This window comes from Brachycentrus maculatus, unplaced genomic scaffold (genome assembly GCF_059751285.1).
Source record: "Brachycentrus maculatus isolate JH-2025_06_01 unplaced genomic scaffold, ASM5975128v1 h1tg000147l, whole genome shotgun sequence".
In the NCBI taxonomy this organism is placed as follows: Eukaryota; Metazoa; Arthropoda; class Insecta; order Trichoptera; family Brachycentridae; genus Brachycentrus; species Brachycentrus maculatus.
In genome coordinates this window covers 1,214,986-1,236,747 of record NW_028280900.1, presented here as the reverse complement: position 1 = coordinate 1,236,747, position 21,762 = coordinate 1,214,986, and the positions used below count along the sequence as shown (strand labels likewise).

The window sequence follows — 21,762 nt, the reverse complement described above, 5'->3', positions numbered from 1 at the left end:
CCATCGCTAGCATGTCGAGATCATAGACTAAAATGATTCAAACTGAGCATAGACAATCACAGTTTTTTTCTACCAAGTTGGATTATATCTTTGATGCTGGTCACTCACGACGAGGAAAATAGTAGATTTTGTTACATTTTCTCTGGTTTTGTAACGTTCAAGTACGAAATTTGGAAAGACGAAAGATTTCACTGCCAACCTGGCGATATGACGCGAAATCATTAGTATATAATGTTTGTATATAAGCTTCGTTCGAGTCTGGCCGGGCGGCCGTTATGAATTCATTGCACAAACTAATTTATGTAATTCATTGTAAACAATAAATGACAAGCCGGGTGATCTCGTGTTGAAAATAACCATTATATATTGGAAATGTGAGTACTTCATTATTGGTAAGGCGTTTCCTCTCATTCCGCCGTTTGCCAAACAGCTGTCAAACAAATTACGCAAGAAATTTGTCTCGACTGCTGCTCAAATAAGCGCTAATTAGAAGAAATATGTATTCTATAACCTCCGGAATGACCCCATCAACAGCATTGCAGGTAATCAACTGTTTTTGTTGTTGTTTTTCATGCCTGAAAAACTGCAATCTTCTTTGTGTGAAATGTCATTTTGACAGTCCGTTGACAGCGAGTCTGTTTTCATTATTGTTTTTATGTTATATTTTAGGTAAAGTACGGACAACCGGCATAGTTACAAGCACATTTATTGTCATATAATGTTATTTATTGCACTATATGCATATAAAATAAGATTCAACAAACACAAAAGATGTCATTCAAAAAATAGCTACAGCACGTGGCGTATAGATTTTGAAATGGTTTTCCAGTTTTACTTATACAGTTACAAATGTCAATTTACTAGTGGGTGCAATGCTTGGCCATGTTTTGTTCACAAAGAAATAGGTATGGATGATAATTAATAAATAATATTGGATATATGATGTAAGAAGACCAGCCCGACGAAGCTTGCAATCGCAAAACCGGACTGGACTCTTTTGCTGACAAATTTCCAGCCCCCATCTGTGCTCCACGAGTAGTTTTATGATGAGGTTGGAACTCTTCATATCAACCCCTCCGAGAAGCCTGCCACTGTATACCTTATAAGACCATCTTAGTGTATACCGGTGTCTGATATCCTCACATCGGAGATCGCTCAGTGGGTCGTAATGCTCGCAATTATTTTTCAAACATAAAAACTAATTCTGTAACTTTGTTACCTTTTCAGACTCTTGCAACTATTGGCAAATGACTTGTCGCGGCAGAAGGGTTCCATTTCCCCCATTGTGTTGGCGCTTTGGACAGTTTCATTTCCTAGCGCTGGATCAGAATATATAAACTACAGAGGACGATTCGGCATTGTTTTATTTGGATGTGTAGCCAGTAATTACTGTTTTAGTGTTTGCAGATATGTATAGGCAGATAGATGATATAACCATGAAACGTGTGTTATTGCACAATTTTCTTGGGAGTTATTCATCGTGACTAATATATGTATACTCTCCCCCCTGAAAATAAACATATTATGCTCTTAAATATGTTTTTATTTTGTTCATTAATGACCGAGATCCTTGAAAAATATCATCCTATCCCGCTCTCTGTGATCTTACAACATTGGCCTTAATTTTTTACAGAAATGCAATCTAAAGTAACTAACTGACCATCACGCCGCTTCCGCAGGGATAGGCAGAGAGAATAGAACACCACACCACGCTACTCTTGTCTTTGTACACATTCTTCTTTACGCATCCCCTCACACATCCTCCTCCCAACCCTTATCCGCACCCCAAAGGTGCATAGGGCACTGCATTATATAGAAGCAGTGTTATCTTGATCGTTAAATACACGAAGGAAAGGTGATCAGCCTTTCGCTTCAGGTACCAGTCCAGGGTCATATTAAATATATATTTGACTGAAAAATCAATAATATTTATTGCGACCCTCTTGGGAATCAAACCCGGGACCTCCAGCATGGTAGCCTAGAGCGCTAACCGCTACACTATGGAGGCGGACCTCATACATACCCGCCGATTATTCGGATTCCTGAATTGACCACTTTCAATTATTTTAAATACTTGATCATGCCAAGTTTTGCCCGGTCATCCTCTGCTCATGTTCCCAACAAGATTCGCCTCATAAATTTGTTTAACACTCCTTTCTTCGCTCGTTCGTTTAGATCTTTTATAACTAACTAACTAACCATCACGCCGCTTCAGGCAGAGAGAATAGAACGCCACACCACTCTGTCTTTGCAAACATTCTTCGCCTCTTCCACGTTCATGCATCTCCTCATACATACCCGCCGATTACTACGACTCCTAACCTGACCACTTTCAAGTATTTAGCATACCTGATCGTGCCATGTTTTTCTTGGTCTTTCTCGGCATAAATTTGTTTTGCCGTTCTTTCCTCACTCATTCGTTCCACATGTCCAAACCATCTCAACGCACCTTTCTTAATTTTATTGATAATGGTTATCTCCGCTTTGCATTCCTTCCTTATTTCACTATTCGAACATCTATCATACATCGTTTTGTCGCACATTCTTCTGAGAGATTGCATTTCGACTGCACTCAGTCTACTTTCATCCTTCTTTTGCCAACTCCATGTTTTACTTCCATACATTAGAGTTGGAACCAGGACTCCGTTGTGCACTGCCAGTTTAGCTTCCGCTGATAGGCTTTTATTTGCCATAACTGATATTATTAGAGGGTATTTCTTTTTCATCGAGAATTTTAATGACTTCCTTTAATCTGACTCTATCGAATGCTTTAGTAAGACCTACAAAGCAGAGGTAAGCTGTCTTATTGAACTCTATTGCTTTTTTAACTAATTTGTCTAACAACAAATGTGTTGAACTTATTTACGTCCGAGTTCACTTAGATCTTGGTTCGTTTAGATCTTTTATAACTAACTAACTAACCATCACGCCGCTTCAGGCAGGGAGAATAGAACGCCACACCACTCTGTCTTTGCAAACATTCTTCGCCTCTTCCACGTTCATGCATCTCCTCATACATACCCGCCGATTACTACGACTCCTAACCTGACCACTTTCAAGTATTTAGCATACCTGATCGTGCCATGTTTTTCTTGGTCTTTCTCGGCATAAATTTGTTTTGCCGTTCTTTCCTCACTCATTCGTTCCACGTGTCCAAACCATCTCAACGCACCTTTCTTAATTAATAATGTAATAAATAATAAATAATATATATAAATAATAAATAATGTATGTAAAAATAAAAATAATAGATCAACCTGGCTGATCGGTGATAATATGCGTGAATAGCCTATAAATAAAAAAAAGACATTCATAATAACAGCAATGGGGGCGCGAGATAGAGACAGGCATGAATATAGAAAGAGGTAGAAAGACATTCGCCGGAGCTAGCGGTTGAGTTCGGCTTCGTCCACAGAACCAAAGATCAATTAACGAACATCTATTTACTTATATTTCTTCTTTTTTTATGGCTATTCACCCTTCTAGCCAATGCGAGTTATTTTTTATTTATATATTATTATTTTACTCTTTTTACAATTTAAAAAAGATAAATGTTTGAGTTTTTATTATTTACAAAAAAAAACTTCAATTTCATACTATTTCTGTGAGCCTGAGCGGCTCATTATTAGAAAGTGGTATGAAATTGTGGTAAAGTGGTTCGAACCGAAAAACTTTGATTAAAAAATCCGAGACACTAGCCACGGGACCACAACCCGATACGATTTGAATTGATATCGTTTGTTTTCCTGTAATTGGGGTTAGCTTCATTATTAAGTTAGTTTGTTTAGTTAGTTATTTTATATATTTCATACACATTTACAAATGATTTTCAATTAATTTTGTTTGTTAGGGGAGGTCGATGAGATTGAGATGTTAGTGGAAAATGGAATTGGATTGAGAAGACAATACTTGACATGTAAATTTATCTTAAAATTTTCGACTAAAAAATATAATATTCTGATTTAAAAAAATGATAGTTAATAATTCCAAGGGGGCGTCAGAGGCCTGCACTTGCAGGGCATTAATTGGAGACCTAGATCTTATTTCATTGGGTGCCCGTTTAATGACGGCTTCCTTTCAGACCTCTCCAGCATTAGCATTCCGTTTTCCACTAACCTCTCAACCTTATTAACCTCCCAAACTTGTTTGTAATAATTTTTATTTCTGCTAATAATTTGGATGCAACTGGCTATCCAGAAGCTTTCAGATTCATTGTCGTTGCATGACCTAGTTGTGAAAGTAGAGTGGAGTTCCCTAGATTTTCAATTCTGCGGCGATTGCATCGTTCAGAACTATCTTCAAAAGCTGTTCCGCACGATCGCGCTTTTGTTGTTTTCGAGTCATCTTGCCCCTATGTGCGGCGCGGCGAATTGCCGGCTTTGTGAGTCAGTGACAAATTGACATTCTGATTCTGGAGAAGGGTGATTGATGCAGGGGACAGAAGACGATTGAAAGCACGCGTGGAGAAGAATCATTAAAGATATCATGAAATACATTTAAAAAATAAAAAATAAAAATTATACATTTGTGGGTTACAATAGTACATGTAGGAAGGCTCAATATATAAATACATACAGATAAACTTCACAAAAAACATAATAAGATAATAAAAAAAAAAACAAATAATTCAAATCGTATCGGGTTGTGGTCCCGTGGCTAGTGTCTCGGATTTTTTAATCAAAGTTTTTCGGTTCGAACCACTTTACCACAATTTCATACCACTTTCTAATAATGAGCCGCTCAGGCTCACAGAAATAGTATGAAATTGAAGTTTTTTTTTGTAAATAATAAAAACTCAAACATTTATCTTTTTTAAATTGTAAAAAGAGTAAAATAATAATATATAAATAAAAAATAACTCGCATTGGCTAGAAGGGTGAATAGCCATAAAAAAAGAAGAAATATAAGTAAATAGATGTTCGTTAATTGATCTTTGGTTCTGTGGACGAAGCCGAACTCAACCGCTAGCTCCGGCGAATGTCTTTCTACCTCTTTCTATATTCATGCCTGTCTCTATCTCGCGCCCCCATTGCTGTTATTATGAATGTCTTTTTTTTATTTATAGGCTATTCACGCATATTATCACCGATCAGCCAGGTTGATCTATTATTTTTATTTTTACATACATTATTTATTATTTATATATATTATTTATTATTTATTACATTATTAATTAAGAAAGGTGCGTTGAGATGGTTTGGACACGTGGAACGAATGAGTGAGGAAAGAACGGCAAAACAAATTTATGCCGAGAAAGACCAAGAAAAACATGGCACGATCAGGTATGCTAAATACTTGAAAGTGGTCAGGTTAGGAGTCGTAGTAATCGGCGGGTATGTATGAGGAGATGCATGAACGTGGAAGAGGCGAAGAATGTTTGCAAAGACAGAGTGGTGTGGCGTTCTATTCTCCCTGCCTGAAGCGGCGTGATGGTTAGTTAGTTAGTTATAAAAGATCTAAACGAACCAAGATCTAAGTGAACTCGGACGTAAATAAGTTCAACACATTTGTTGTTAGACAAATTAGTTAAAAAAGCAATAGAGTTCAATAAGACAGCTTACCTCTGCTTTGTAGGTCTTACTAAAGCATTCGATAGAGTCAGATTAAAGGAAGTCATTAAAATTCTCGATGAAAAAGAAATACCCTCTAATAATATCAGTTATGGCAAATAAAAGCCTATCAGCGGAAGCTAAACTGGCAGTGCACAACGGAGTCCTGGTTCCAACTCTAATGTATGGAAGTAAAACATGGAGTTGGCAAAAGAAGGATGAAAGTAGACTGAGTGCAGTCGAAATGCAATCTCTCAGAAGAATGTGCGACAAAACGATGTATGATAGATGTTCGAATAGTGAAATAAGGAAGGAATGCAAAGCGGAGATAACCATTATCAATAAAATTAAGAAAGGTGCGTTGAGATGGTTTGGACATGTGGAACGAATGAGTGAGGAAAGAACGGCAAAACAAATTTATGCCGAGAAAGACCAAGAAAAACATGGCACGATCAGGTATGCTAAATACTTGAAAGTGGTCAGGTTAGGAGTCGTAGTAATCGGCGGGTATGTATGAGGAGATGCATGAACGTGGAAGAGGCGAAGAATGTTTGCAAAGACAGAGTGGTGTGGCGTTCTATTCTCTCTGCCTGAAGCGGCGTGATGGTTAGTTAGTTAGTTATAAAAGATCTAAACGAACGAGCGAAGAAAGGAGTGTTAAACAAATTTATGAGGCGAATCTTGTTGGGAACATGAGCAGAGGATGACCGGGCAAAACTTGGCATGATCAAGTATTTAAAATAATTGAAAGTGGTCAATTCAGGAATCCGAATAATCGGCGGGTATGTATGAGGTCCGCCTCCATAGTGTAGCGGTTAGCGCTCTAGGCTACCATGCTGGAGGTCCCGGGTTTGATTCCCAAGAGGGTCGCAATAAATATTATTGATTTTTCAGTCAAATATATATTTAATATGACCCTGGACTGGTACCTGAAGCGAAAGGCTGATCACCTTTCCTTCGTGTATTTAACGATCAAGATAACACTGCTTCTATATAATGCAGTGCCCTATGCACCTTTGGGGTGCGGATAAGGGTTGGGAGGAGGATGTGTGAGGGGATGCGTAAAGAAGAATGTGTACAAAGACAAGAGTAGCGTGGTGTGGTGTTCTATTCTCTCTGCCTATCCCTGCGGAAGCGGCGTGATGGTCAGTTAGTTACTTTAGATTGCATTTCTGTAAAAAATTAAGGCCAATGTTGTAAGATCACAGAGAGCGGGATAGGATGATATTTTTCAAGGATCTCGGTCATTAATGAACAAAATAAAAACATATTTAAGAGCATAATATGTTTATTTTCAGGGGGGAGAGTATACATATATTAGTCACGATGAATAACTCCCAAGAAAATTGTGCAATAACACACGTTTCATGGTTATATCATCTATCTGCCTATACATATCTGCAAACACTAAAACAGTAATTACTGGCTACACATCCAAATAAAACAATGCCGAATCGTCCTCTGTAGTTTATATATTCTGATCCAGCGCTAGGAAATGAAACTGTCCAAAGCGCCAACACAATGGGGGAAATGGAACCCTTCTGCCGCGACAAGTCATTTGCCAATAGTTGCAAGAGTCTGAAAAGGTAACAAAGTTACAGAATTAGTTTTTATGTTTGAAAAATAATTGCGAGCATTACGACCCACTGAGCGATCTCCGATGTGAGGATATCAGACACCGGTATACACTAAGATGGTCTTATAAGGTATACAGTGGCAGGCTTCTCGGAGGGGTTGATATGAAGAGTTCCAACCTCATCATAAAACTACTCGTGGAGCACAGATGGGGGCTGGAAATTTGTCAGCAAAAGAGTCCAGTCCGGTTTTGCGATTGCAAGCTTCGTCGGGCTGGTCTTCTTACATCATATATCCAATATTATTTATTAATTATCATCCATACCTATTTCTTTGTGAACAAAACATGGCCAAGCATTGCACCCACTAGTAAATTGACATTTGTAACTGTATAAGTAAAACTGGAAAACCATTTCAAAATCTATACGCCACGTGCTGTAGCTATTTTTTGAATGACATCTTTTGTGTTTGTTGAATCTTATTTTATATGCATATAGTGCAATAAATAACATTATATGACAATAAATGTGCTTGTAACTATGCCGGTTGTCCGTACTTTACCTAAAATATAACATAAAAACAATAATGAAAACAGACTCGCTGTCAACGGACTGTCAAAATGACATTTCACACAAAGAAGATTGCAGTTTTTCAGGCATGAAAAACAACAACAAAAACAGTTGATTACCTGCAATGCTGTTGATGGGGTCATTCCGGAGGTTATAGAATACATATTTCTTCTAATTAGCGCTTATTTGAGCAGCAGTCGAGACAAATTTCTTGCGTAATTTGTTTGACAGCTGTTTGGCAAACGGCGGAATGAGAGGAAACGCCTTACCAATAATGAAGTACTCACATTTCCAATATATAATGGTTATTTTCAACACGAGATCACCCGGCTTGTCATTTATTGTTTACAATGAATTACATAAATTAGTTTGTGCAATGAATTCATAACGGCCGCCCGGCCAGACTCGAACGAAGCTTATATACAAACATTATATACTAATGATTTCGCGTCATATCGCCAGGTTGGCAGTGAAATCTTTCGTCTTTCCAAATTTCGTACTTGAACGTTACAAAACCAGAGAAAATGTAACAAAATCTACTATTTTCCTCGTCGTGAGTGACCAGCATGAGGTTTTCTGCATTTATTTTTTCTCGATGTCAGAGATGCGCATTTACGTCGAAAATTGATATAATTCAGGTTTTCTCGTTAGTTTATTATTTGTTGTCTTGTAAAAATGCTGAAAATTATTCAGCGCCACGGTAAATACGCTAGTATACCTCAAATATTTGAGGTTAGGTTACCGGACTCATCCAAACTACGATATTCCAGAAGGAATTATCACATTTGGAATGGACGACAGCAGTATTATTTATGTACAAATTGGTCTATCTCCAAAAATAATGACCGTCGTCCCACACAATTTAAGTCGCCGTTCAATAACACGCAGTTCGCCGCAGGTTTCGCTAGTTCCGTACTACCCGACATCCCCGAGCCACCCCCTGCCCCTGTAATGGCTGACATAGTGGAGAAAATGGCGAGTTTGTCTTCCAACGGAGAACCCACACTGGCCAGCCTGGGACTAGGGGGTTGGAGTCCGGTGGGTATCATACAGAACTGTATGGAATACTTACATGTTACATATGATATTCCATGGTGGGGAGCCATAGTAATGGGTACAATTTGCGTAAGGATACTCGTATTCCCTATTGTCATAATAGCCCAGAGGAATAATGCCCGCATGAATAACAATATGCCTCAGATACAGGCGCTTCAATTGAAAATGACCCAAGCTAGACAAACAGGCAATCCATTGGATGCCGCACGATACGGGCAGGAACTGATGCTGTTCATGAAGGAGAAGGGCTTGAGCCCGTTCCGAAGTCTTTTGGTGCCCATGATACAAGCTCCATTCTTCATATCTTTCTTCATGGGCCTGCGAGGAATGGCCAACTGCCCCGTGGAGAGCATGGCCACAGGCGGTACCTTGTGGTTTACGGACTTGTGCATTCCCGACCAGTACTACATTCTGCCGATAATCACCAGCCTCACGCTGCTGGTGACCATCGAGGTCGGGGCGGAGACGGGGCGCATGAACTCCAACAATATGGGCCTGATGAAGTACGGTCTGCGCGCCATTCCCGTGGTCATGTTTCCCTTCATCATCAACTTCCCCGGGGCCATCCTGTGCTACTGGACCTCGTCCAACTTCATATCTCTGTGCCAAGTCTCTTTCCTCAAGATTCCCAAGGTGAGGAAATATTTCAAGATTGAAAAACTAATAAAGCACAACCCCGACACGCTACCCGTCAAATCTAAGGGTTTCGTCAACGGCGTGAAAGACTCCTGGACCAACATGAAGCTGACTAGAGAAATGGAAGAGAGATTGCGCTTGGATGAAATGAGATTCAATAAAGCCGGGAAGGGTCCTCTACAAAAGACATACAAATATGATCCCACCAAGATATCTTCAGCCATTAGTGCTAAGAAAATGGACGCTTGAATAGAAAACCAAACAGTCATTGTATATAAATTTATCGAAATACATTATTAGGTAATAAAAAATGTAATTTTTTTTGAACTTCCATCCAATTTTTTACACTCACGCCGTATCGGCACGATCTGGAATGTCTTTTTTTATGTAAACAAAACTAAATTAAGAAAAATTATGCGTGTTCTATTGGAGTGTTGAAAAACTACTAATTTATTTTCTAAATAAGCTATTTTTATCATTGTTCAAGTGTCCAACAAAAACCTTTACAAAGATTTGAAAAATAAATAAAATAACAATGATAACAATATTTTTGGTTATATCATTATGTCACAATTTCAGTGCCATAGCGCCTTGAAGATAGCCCCTGTAATGACTGAAACATCAAGGGGGGAAATAATACACGAACTTACTCTTTTTTTTGAAAAGGATAAACCCACAAAGCGTCTATTTTAGATACTTGTCTGCAGGTAGGATAGTAAAGATAGGGAAGGTAAATGTGAAAAATACATCACAAACACCCAGACCAATTGAAAATAAACCTTTCTTAAATTCATTTTGCAATTGGCGGGAATCGAACCCGCGTCGCTAGTTTCACAGTCGAGCGCCTACCCAAATACGCCTAGGCACCTGCCTACTCACATTTCGTTGCAGTTTACCATGAAAATCCAATAAAAATTATGCTAGATGTTCAGAGTCAAATAAAGAAAAACATAATGTACAAATGATTTAATATTAAAATTTACATAAATTGACAAAAACTTGACACTTTTGGTAACATTGTGCGTCTCAATTTTATAACAAAATTTGAACAAGTTAAGAAATATTAGTACTCAAAACTTTGTACCTGACAAAGGCATGCGGTATGACACTCTTCTTGCTACTGGCAGTGTGTTAAAGCTTTTATAATGTTATTTCAGAAAATAATTACAACAATTTATACAATCCTAGTAAAAAAATATTTAAATTATGTTACGGTAAATAAATAAATCTAACTACAAAGTAAAACACTCAAGAGTTTAAAAAATATATAAAATTATAGTCTTATGACCTGTCATTGACTGCTTTGAGTGATGACTATCCACTGTGTAACATCCATCATTCTGCCCATGATAAGACATCCCGCCTTATATAACTCAGCTTGAGTAGCTTCTGTAGGGTAGTTGTTAGCGGATTTATCTACCGAGCTGGAGGTCCTATAGGATATTACCTTGGACTAGCACAAGTGCAGGGATCAACTCTCATTTATATAATTAGTGAACAAGTTAACATTGTGTCAGTCCGATGTAGTGGCCCCCGACCCAAGGGTCGCGGACTGGCACCAGTCCGTGGATCAAATAGTACGGGGCCGCCCAAGATCATACTTAAAAATCAAAATTACCCAAAAAAAATTGATTATACCCAATAAAAAGTAAATAATTATTTAATTATATTATTTTGAGAAATAAAAAGACTTTGTTTTTTGATCCACTCACATTTTTATTAACCAACTAGTTTCGGCAACAACCTGTTGCCCTCTTCAAGGTTTAATTTATGACTAAAGTTTAAACTTTAAACCTTGAAGAGAAACTAGTTAATAAAAATGTGAGTGGATCAAAAAACAAAGTCTTTTTATTTCTCAAAATAATATAATAATATGATCCACAAAGTTAATGCTTTCAATATTCAAAACATAATTATTCAGTTATTAAAAAAATATATATAACAATCGTCATAATGAAGTAATTTTATGCCAAATTACTTCCGGCACAACACCTTTGAAGTAAAACATGCGACTTATTAAATCAAAACAATCTACATACTCCAGCCACAATAGGCCGTGGTTAAATTATCAAATGTTGACTGGTCCGCGGCGATAAAAAGGTTGAGGACCACTGAATGTGGATAGGGGTCAGATTATATATATACTTTTACTTAACATTAATTTTACAATTGCAATTCTCTGCCATAAGAAATAGATTCATAAACTCGAAAAAACAATTTGGCGGGAAAACCTGCAAAGGAAATCAAATCCAAGTGGGATGTTGTTTTTGGGAATTCATAATTCATAGTTTTTATAATTTCAGACAGTTCAATTTCTTGAATGGAATGTTTTTCGCAGATACTTTGTGGCACATTTTATAAACTTTATAAAATAAAACAACTTTGTTTTTAAGCACTTTTTTTCTCCAGCCGATTTTGACAAGAACGTGTAATCCTGATGATGACTAGGTTCTTGTCAAAACCTGTTGGATAAAAAAAGTACCAATAAAAAGTGGTCAAAAACATTTTTTTTTAAAGTTTAGACAACTTAGTTTGTGAATAGCTCTGCGATATATGTGGCTCATCACTGATCTAACTGTTGTCTGTTGAGACATCTGGTCTTTATAATAATCTATCAGGGTTTAAATATTCCATTAGTAGTTTTGCAAAAAGATGCGGATTTACTCAAAATGTCTTTCCGAAAATTAAACAAAAACGCATAAATGTTATAATTGACATCTAGCATGGTTTATTACACAAAGATACAAATCAAATAGTTATAGAATTCTTTACAAATTGCATCTTACATTTTCATTATTGCTGAAATATTAATGCCATTTTATGGGTATGTCAATCGTACTTTGTCCGGTCATATACTTCATTCAACAGGATTCATTCTATAGAGCTGGGTAACACTTTCATTATAACTAATAATTAAAAAAATATACATAATTAAATCAAGTACTTGGTAAAATTCTGCCATATACATAATACCACTAATTAAAATTAATCTGTATATAATATGACTTTTAACTCGCGGTGTGAGAAAGTAACATGGCAAGTATTGTAGATCTTTATAGTTCAGACAAAAAAACTTTGTTTTAAGATATAAAGTATCACAAAGTTTGTAGTAATCATAATGCATATTAATTCAATATTTTTTCATTTTGATTTTTTACAGATTAATTTTATGAGAAACAAATAGGGATATTTTTAAAGCATATCATGTACGAAATGTAGTTATATGTATATACATTTAAAAAATATATTAGTTTACCTCTGTAACATATTGATGAGCACATTTTTAGCATACTGGAGGTCCTGGGTTTGATTCACAGGGTGTATCAGAAATAAGACTGATCATCGTGCTTTCATGTAATTAACAATCAATACCAAATTGAGTGAAAACTCCAAAATAATGGTGATGTGTCCGTGAATCTTAAATAATTTGAGAATTAGTATAAAAGTACCCATATATCATGCAAATTTAACTATTGTAGGCATAACAAGGATAGGCGCTTCATTAACATAAATTTCCTTAATATCTAAGTCACACAATCCCGCTGTTACAAAGTTGTTCATTAAATTTATCTGGTAGTGTTGAAACTAATAACTTTACAAAGGATAGTTTGATTGTGTTAAATAAATGTCTAGCGGATTTATGAAAAAAAAATCTAAATAATAATTAGTGAAATCCCAGGCCAAATGGCACAGTTTAATGAAAATCTTCAAAAGCAAACATGTAATACAATTTAATAAAAAAAATATGTATTAGAGTGCTAACAAATGGAATAAGAATGCTAGTTTGCAAAATTTAAGTTACAAAATATATATCATGAAATAAAATTTAAAATCTGTAGAATACACAACATCATGTTATAATGAAAAAATAATATATCGAGTCTTCAAGTTTTATTATATTTCGATTTAAGATATTATAATTATTAATCGTTCCACTTCACAAAGAGATCTACATTAAAAATATTATGTAGTGGACCCTATAAATGCTTTTAATATAATACTCATTAATAATTTAATTATATCTATAATATAGTATTGCAAAAAGTCACAAACCATTTATAATTCTTTTTTAAATACGAGACTTTTGTATTCTGTCTCGTAAAATAAAATAGCCTCAATTTTATTGTTTAGACTACTATCTAATTTAAGTTGTAAATATATTCATTAAAAATAAAAGTTAATCCTAAATTGCTTCAACAAAAATAATTGTGCGTCAAATACATTTATGGTATAAATTTCAATACATCAGCCTCACATTTTTATATTTGTTGTGCCTTAATATTAAATTACTATTATTCAAAGCATAATTTTTAATAACGCACATAAATAACATACTAAAAATAATCCCTCTGGTATAATATTTTTTATGAGTTGTTTAAAAGATATTGTAAAGATTAGTAATATGTGATTTGTTGGAATATCAAAGGAATATGGGTTTACGGTACAATTTTATTTTTTGCATCTTATTTAATAGATCTATATAAAGAAAAGAGCACTTGTCAATAGTTAATTAAATAAAAGCATTTAATCTATTAAATGTATAAACTATATTAGTATATTTACATTTAAAAAAATGAAACTACAGAAACACAATCACAGAATAAACAATTTTAAATAAGATGAGCAAGCACTTTTATCAAGATAATAACAAAAAGAAAATGGCAGTAAGGTAAATGAAATATGCACAGTAGAAAACATTTCATTTTTAAATGTTTAACATGAAAAATATTTGTTCATTCTTTAAACATAAAACACAACAATATATTTTATTAAATATTCATATCAAATAATTTCCACTGTAATATGTTACGATAGTTTACTGTTTCAAACCTAATTATATGTACATAGTTTTAGTAACTTTTATTGTCAGTAATAATTAAAAAGTGGTCACTCATTTTTCCATTTCTGCTGGATTTGATTCAAATGATTGTAGGCTCTAATACTAATATTCAGACTTGGCATGACTTCATCCAAATAATTTTCTCCCATTAAACTAAGACCTCCCAAACCCAGATAGGTATGTAATGGATCAGAATTAGTATCGGGCCACTTGGAAAATCCGCCGATTATTGAATCTTGCGTATCCAAAATATATTTCCTATTGGATTCGAAATCTGTTAAGTCGAGAGCTCCCAACAGTTTGAGTGTAGCGCCGATCCAGAAGCTGTAGCAAGTGTCCACGGGTTTATTAGGTCTTCCTTGGAACCCATCAACCTGCCTGTTCACCAGCCACCGCTTGAGCCCATCCACTTGACGTGTGGATAGTTTATCTAGTTGGTTACATAAACTTAGTGTTGCTATCGCGCAAAATGTTGTGCCTCCGTGCGATTCCAGTTCTGGTCCTTGGCCAATTCCATAGTCGTAACTCTTAAGAAAGAAAAAACATTCGAATATAAAAATGACTTACATATTTTGTTAATTGATTTGATTGCTCGCTGCTCAATAGATACTTACAATACTGTCAATGATATGCTTTGTGGCTTTCTCCACATCGAAACCTGACCAGTCATCCAGAATATAACTAATGCAAGCTGCACAATACAGGAAACGCATATCCGATTCCGTTCCCGAGATCGCGGCAGAATAATTTCCCTCTGGTTTTTGTAAGCACTTCACTCCTATTAAAAACATAATTAATCATTACTTATATTTTAATTTTCGCACAAAGTTTAAATGAAGTATTAGAAAGTAAGAGGTCATTCTTCAGGCTAATTTTTTAATAATTTGATTTTGACTGTTAAAATATTCAACTTGAACATCAAATATAAAAAATTACGATGGGATGAATCCAATAAAAATAAGAATCATTATAGTAATTCATTCATAATTTTTTTTCTGAATCATTCATATTTATGTATAATTATTGAAAAATAAACACGAAAAAAGAATTTTCATAAAACTGAAGGTTATCTTCTAGGATTTGTTATACAGTGAAACCTGTTAGATTGAACACCTTCTCTGAATGAACACCTTTCTACATTATATACATTGAACACACACACATCCATTTTCTCACTAATTCACCTTTTCTGAATGAACACCTCTATACTTTGAACATTGAACATTAAAAATAGTATTTATCATTTAATTACACACTGTTAGAATGAACATTAAATAATTTTAGATAAGCTAAATATTGGTAAATTATTTGTTTTCCTTTACTTTTTTTATTATTTCACCTTTGGTTATTGATAAAAAGTAAATTCACAAAAAATCTACCTGGTAATATGTCAAGAACTCTATTGAATGGATTTCTCAAAGCTGGAATGAAGTAACAACATTAACAATATCACATTGTTTTGCAAAAGCTGGAATTCAAGAAATGACATTAGAGTCAAGTGCTAACGATAGTCATGTTGATGAACAAGAATTACAGGATTTAACAGCAACTAACGGATTTGCAGATCTTAATAATCCTTATGAGGATGTTCCAGCATTTGAAACATCCACAGAAACTGGTTGGGAGGAAGATCTTCTTTTTGTATCTCTTGAATCATTAGACGAATAAATTGAACCAATTGTTCAAGAAATTCCAATTCCCAAGCCCACAATTCAAGATGCATTTGCCAGCTTAAAGTGCCTCTCAGATTTTGCCAATACACATGAGGTCAAAGGTCTTTCACAGACTTTAAACTCTGTCCGCCATCAGTTGTGCAAGTACCAAGTGGAAAACGTAAAACAAACGACAGTTGAAAATTTTTTCTTAAAGAAACAATAAATATTTTCATTTAAATTTAATAAAAAATTTACTTGTATTGGCATAAATATTTTTTTTTTCTATAATTTTTTATTTACCTGTTAAATTGAACACCTCCTTACATTGAACGTTTTTTTCAGTGCACTAGTGGTGTTCAATCTAACAGGTTTCACTGTATTACAATAATTCAATTGAATCTTTGACAGCTAGAAAAGAATCATAGGTCAATATGATTCCATGTGAACAATAGGAGCTACATATTTTATTAATGAAATATATAAACAAAAAAATTATTCCTGTCTTAGTAAAAGTTTTTTCAGCGTAATTATTTTTCTAACTCTTATCCGCACTCAATGGTGCATAAGGCACCGCATTGTATACAGGTATCAGTCCAGAGTAATATTAAATAAATATTAGAGTGAAAAATCACTGATATTTATTTTGATCCTCCTGGGAATCAAACCCAAGACTTCCAGCCTTAACGGCTTTACCACTGGAGGTAGACATAAAATTAGATTGTTAAATTTTTTATTTATTTATCATAATTTAGAATATAAATCTGCGTTTTATTATTCCATCTTTTCATTTAATTATACAAATAGTAATTATAAAAATTTTATTTAAAAATATCACTATATTTTGATACATCAAATATTGATTTTTTCTTCTTTTCTTACCCGTATTTACAACTAATGGTACAAAAGAAATGGTATTTATATTTTATCTATTAATAAAATTTTGTTTACTGCTAAATTATCATATCAGAAAAAATGTCTGTAAATAAAAAATATTTTTCACAAACCAGCTATGATAGCTTTCCTGTGCACTCTAGAAAGGTCATCTCCTAAGATAATGAGACAACACAGTCCCGTGTAGGTCATAGTAAGGTGACCACATCGGTAGTGTTTGGTGCATCCGTCTAAATCTATATTTAGTGTTGAGGACCCTTGAAATCCACACAGGCTCATATCGTCATCTGAAAGATTTACAATAATCTTGTTTGACTTATTTTTATGCACAAAATATACAGTTAGGAGTACTTTTATACTGCTAAACATAGATGCCTAATTTAACCCTTCATTTCTGGTGATGTGTAACTAGACATTCGTTTGAAAATGCCATAACTAGGCAAAAAAATTTACACAATTTGAATTTTCATATGTTTTTTAACAAAATACAGTTTAGTAGACTAAAAAAATCTGTGTTTGATTTAAAAATTAATATATAAATGTGTAACTAGTACACATTGCGTGTTAAAACATTAATATCTCGATAAATGTAAAAAATAATAAGTTTAGATTTTAGGTATTCCTCCATAATACATTTACGCATTGAATGAAAAATTGTAACAATTACCACTTATCGGGCATATTATAAGATATTTTGATATTTTGTGAGAATTAGGAAAAAAATGAACAAAATGATCAAAATGTGCCATTGAGTGTTGTAGGTATATTCATGCTTAAAAAAAATGTTTTCGACGCTATTCACATCTCGCTCTTACTTTTCTTGGTTAAATCGGAATGGGAGATATGCTGTCTCAGTTCTCAGTTGTGTTTCTAGTAATGAACCGAGTTGAGACTTGAATGCGCTGCAGTCATCAGTCGCTTTTGGGCAGCCAGTGAAGGTGGTTGGCTCACAAATGAGCGTGAGTCGATGATTTTTTCATGTTTACAGCTATCAAACTTCAATAAACATCACTTTTGACTTAAAATATAATGAATTTAGGCAATTGTCTATGAACGTTATGTGTATTAACTACACAGCAATGAACGCGTGGATTTTTTTGGCACAGTAAGGGTAAGAATAAATCCAAATTTTAATTTAAATACAATAAATTCAAACATTTGGACATTGATTGATTCCCAGAACACATAATAATTTTGGACAATTTCTATTGCACGATTTTTACAAAATCTACCTCAAGGGCACTTAGATAAAATTAAATGACTATAAAATTAAATGATGAGTACTCTTAATTTGCAATAATTGATAAAAACATAAACTTGATGTTTTGATGATTTGAGTCTCAAGGGAGAAAGTATAATCTAAGAACAAGCCCGGCAATTTAACAGCCAGTGAAGTGGTACTCCTCATATTGGATAGTGTCACTGGGTGTGGCTATCTACAGTTGAACATGTTCAATGTCAACTGTTTTCAAGCATCCATTCTCCTATTCTCTCAATAGAATCAACGGGTTCATTTTTCTCTCCCAGTAGGAATAAATTAGTTTATTATCCGCGTAGCAGTCAGACCACAATCCGTGGAATTTTATTATGTTTCAAAATCTTTAGTTAATTGAAAGTTTTAAAAAAGGTCCCAGAACTGAACTCTGGGGTAACCTAGCAGACTCCACGATTAGGTGAATTTAAATGTTGAAATTTGACAAATATTTACATTCTCAATGATATGAGCAAAACCATGCATATGCTTTAATTAAAATGGCATTTTCCTCAAGTATTTTAGTATTAACTAACTACTTAACCATCACGCCACTTCTCCGCAGAGACAGGCAGAGAGAATAGAATGCTGCACCACACCATCTTTGGAAACATTCTTCGCCTCTTCCACAATAATGCATCTCTTCAAACATCCCCACATTTTGACTCCTTATGCGTTCAAGTATTCGACATACTTGTTCATGTCAAGTTTTTCTCTGCTCCTTTTCCAACTACATTCGCCTCATAAATTTATTTTACCCTTCTTTCCTCACCATCCATCTCAACACACTTTTAGTTTTAGTATTATACAGATAATAAATCTTCTCTAACAAGTAACTATGCTTACCTTCATTTTCCGGTAAAATTTGAAGTCTGTAGATCCACTCAATTATATTAGAAGATATATCAGGCGATATGGTTGACAGAGCCGAAACTGATTTCAGTAAATCCAAACCCGATATAGAAAAAAATGCCAAAGTCAATCTGGAAAAGACTTAATTTCTTAACTGTGTATATAAGGTGAATAAGACTCGTTTATTCCTCAAAATAAACCAATATTATATTAGTATTCACGTAAAATACCTCGGTGCGCTCGCATATATATCTTGTTAGACTCACCTTGTTGTATCGTGTGAAGAGAGCCCCGATGGTAAGACATTTAAAAGTCTTAAAAAATATTTTACATGTTGCCTAATAGCAATGTCAGTAATCGCCTCATCCATTATTAAATGTATAACCTCAACGTATTCACGCCTACACGATTATAAGCTGATTGAACGTTTTTATGACTAAAGAAAATAAATAAATATCAACTATATAAATATGCGTTCATTATCGTGAATGTCACCCTCAAATTTTATCGAAATTTCTCATTACCATTTAGATAAAAACTAATACAAAATTAATGTGGCAAAATGTCACGGATATTAATTTTGACAATCACCTATATTTTTGACAGCTATTCTTTCCCCTCACCCCTCATGAGTTCATGTATTCATTATGGCAACATTTGTACGACTATTTCCTTATTGGGCTAAGTTCGGTTACTGAGAATCATTATATACTACTAAGAATGTTCTGCTCAAAAATTATTTATACTATAGTACCTGTGTAGTAGTTCTGCCTAGTCGATGTTATTTAATTATGTAGATGATTTAGAAATAAATAACCTTTTATTTAAATAAATACCCGAATAAATTCTTCTTCGTAAGTTACAATCTTTGTGATGATTGGTTTGATTATTTCATAGTCAGTTTCCACGTGCATCTATCCTATACTTATCTCATTAACTCGGCGTACCTGCTACAACGCATGTAGGAGATAATTTGGTCCATGTAGGTTGAGCGGGGTTGTCCTCTGTAGTTTGTGCCTTCGCACATGCCCCCGTAATCATAACAAGCAGGCCTGGGTGACTTAAATTGTGGTCTATCCATTCGGCTCGCTGTTGTGTCATTTTATTTAGTAAGTATCTCGAAGAATTCCCTAACTCAGTACTGCATCTCTTAAATCTTAAAGCCAAATTGATTCTCTGAGAGCATACTATAAAACTTTTTTCTGCGCTTTTCATTATGATATTTTACAGTATTTTATTAATACTTATTCAAAAGTCTATTGTAAAAATATTTTCACTTCTCATTCTTCATGTGCCTTGTCAGCCCCCCCAACGATAGCGATCAAGGTTTTGCGGTTTTGTGTCGTCTGGAACAACTCCTCCATCTCTCTTATCCTGGCCAGCTCCTTGACGTTCTTCTATTTTTCCCATCATAATGATTTGTAGAAAGTGGTATTCCTCTGCACGTAATACATCAGCCAGATATGAAATTTTCCAAACCTTGATATTCGACAAGAGTTTTCTACGTGATCAAGTTCTTCTTAGAACTTCTTCATTTGTGACCTTATCCATCCAGAGAATACAAAACTTTCTGAGGTGAAGCCACATTTCAAACGATTGAATGCACTTCAATTCAATATCCGGGTGAAGGGCAGTGGTGGGATTCAGCCGGTTTGCACAAGTTTGGTAGAACTGGTGCCTAAAATTTCTAGAGTTCACCGAACCGGTCATTAACCCTTTGTTGTCACAATATTCCGATTGAGATCATAAATCGGAGCACGCTCGGTTTACTTGGTCCACCACGTTGTAAAAATATTTTAACCTCACGAAGAGAATTTTTTTGAAAGATAGAAAAAAATAGTGGGAAAATTCAATTAAGTTATTGTATTTAATTAAAAAATATAGTGAAAGATAAACGCTTCATCATTTGGAGCATTCTCAGTTGTAATGTGAATGTTCTGTTTATGTGCAGAGTAAAAATGAATAAATGATTAATTGAAAGATTTTTTTTATAGGAGGGGGGGGGAGGTAATACCTAAAGGGTGAACTGGTTCTTGAAAATTTTGAATCCCATCACTAGTCAAGGGTCTGTGTCATTTTCAATACTGTCTGGAAAACTAAACTTGGAAGGATGAATAGCCATAAAATAGAATGAACAAAAGATGCCTAATGCTTTCTGTCACTGTCATCTGTCAAACCGCTGTTCTGTCAAATTGTTTCCAGAACCGGTCCATTTTATTATTATACCATTATCCTATTATACGAATTAGTTGGTTTTTGAGTCGGTCAAAACGGTTTTGGATTTTTTTCCATACTCTTCCGTCTCGAATTTGATTAAATTGTATCTAGATACAAAATATTCAAAGATAAATATTATTCAAGTTATTGCTCCATTTTACAAATTCATTGTGAAACCATGCAGTTGTATATTATGTTCCGTATTGACTGAATTATAATTTATAAATATACACCAACATCATGGAGTTGTGTTGGATCAAAATTGCTCCCGGGTGAGTTCTCTATTGTTTGTTCTGACCATTGTATGGGAGCTTGAAACTTAATCACATTCATTCATTCAAACCCTTATCCGCCCCCCAATGGTGAAAAGAGCACTGCATTATATAAACGCAGTGTTATCTTGATCGTTAATTCATGAAGGAAAAGTGATCAGCCCTCTGCTTCAGGTACCAGTCCAGGGTAATATGGAATCAATATTATAGTGAAAATATCACTTATATTTATTTGAACCCCCCCTGGGAATCGAACCCGGGACCTCCAGCACGCTAACCATTACACCACGGGGGCGGACTTAATTACATACCATCTAAAATACACATAGTTTTAAGTTTTGTACTGACATTTCTTAGTGGAGAAGCATTTTATATAATAAAATAGCTACTTTGTACTT

General features: G+C 34.7%; 2 protein-coding genes and 1 long non-coding RNA gene across 3 annotated transcripts; 1 reads left to right on the top strand and 2 right to left on the bottom strand.

The window, feature by feature from the left end:
- The first annotated feature begins 44 nt into the window (after positions 1-44).
- Positions 45-9,932, top strand: OXA1L (OXA1L mitochondrial inner membrane protein). The gene is made up of 2 exons (XM_088261053.1): positions 45-95; positions 8,265-9,932. Exon 2 carries the CDS (start codon positions 8,369-8,371, stop codon positions 9,632-9,634), a length of 1,266 nt encoding a protein of 421 aa, XP_088117179.1. The 5' UTR covers positions 45-95; positions 8,265-8,368; the 3' UTR covers positions 9,635-9,932.
- On the bottom strand, positions 6,820-8,265 carry LOC148308824 (uncharacterized). Its single transcript, XR_015837632.1, has 2 exons — positions 7,813-8,265; positions 6,820-7,685 (listed from the first exon to the last, which is right to left on the bottom strand). It is a non-coding gene; the product is annotated as an uncharacterized LOC148308824 (long non-coding RNA).
- A 3,336-nt stretch (positions 9,933-13,268) lies between the features above and the next one.
- Positions 13,269-19,490, bottom strand: betaggt-I (geranylgeranyl transferase type-1 subunit beta). The gene is made up of 6 exons (XM_088261030.1): positions 19,400-19,490; positions 19,142-19,311; positions 18,870-19,006; positions 16,885-17,058; positions 14,840-15,003; positions 13,269-14,752 (listed from the first exon to the last, which is right to left on the bottom strand). Exons 2-6 carry the CDS (start codon positions 19,243-19,245, stop codon positions 14,273-14,275), a joined length of 1,059 nt encoding a protein of 352 aa, XP_088117156.1. The 5' UTR covers positions 19,246-19,311; positions 19,400-19,490; the 3' UTR covers positions 13,269-14,272.
- Positions 19,491-21,762: the final 2,272 nt, after the last annotated feature.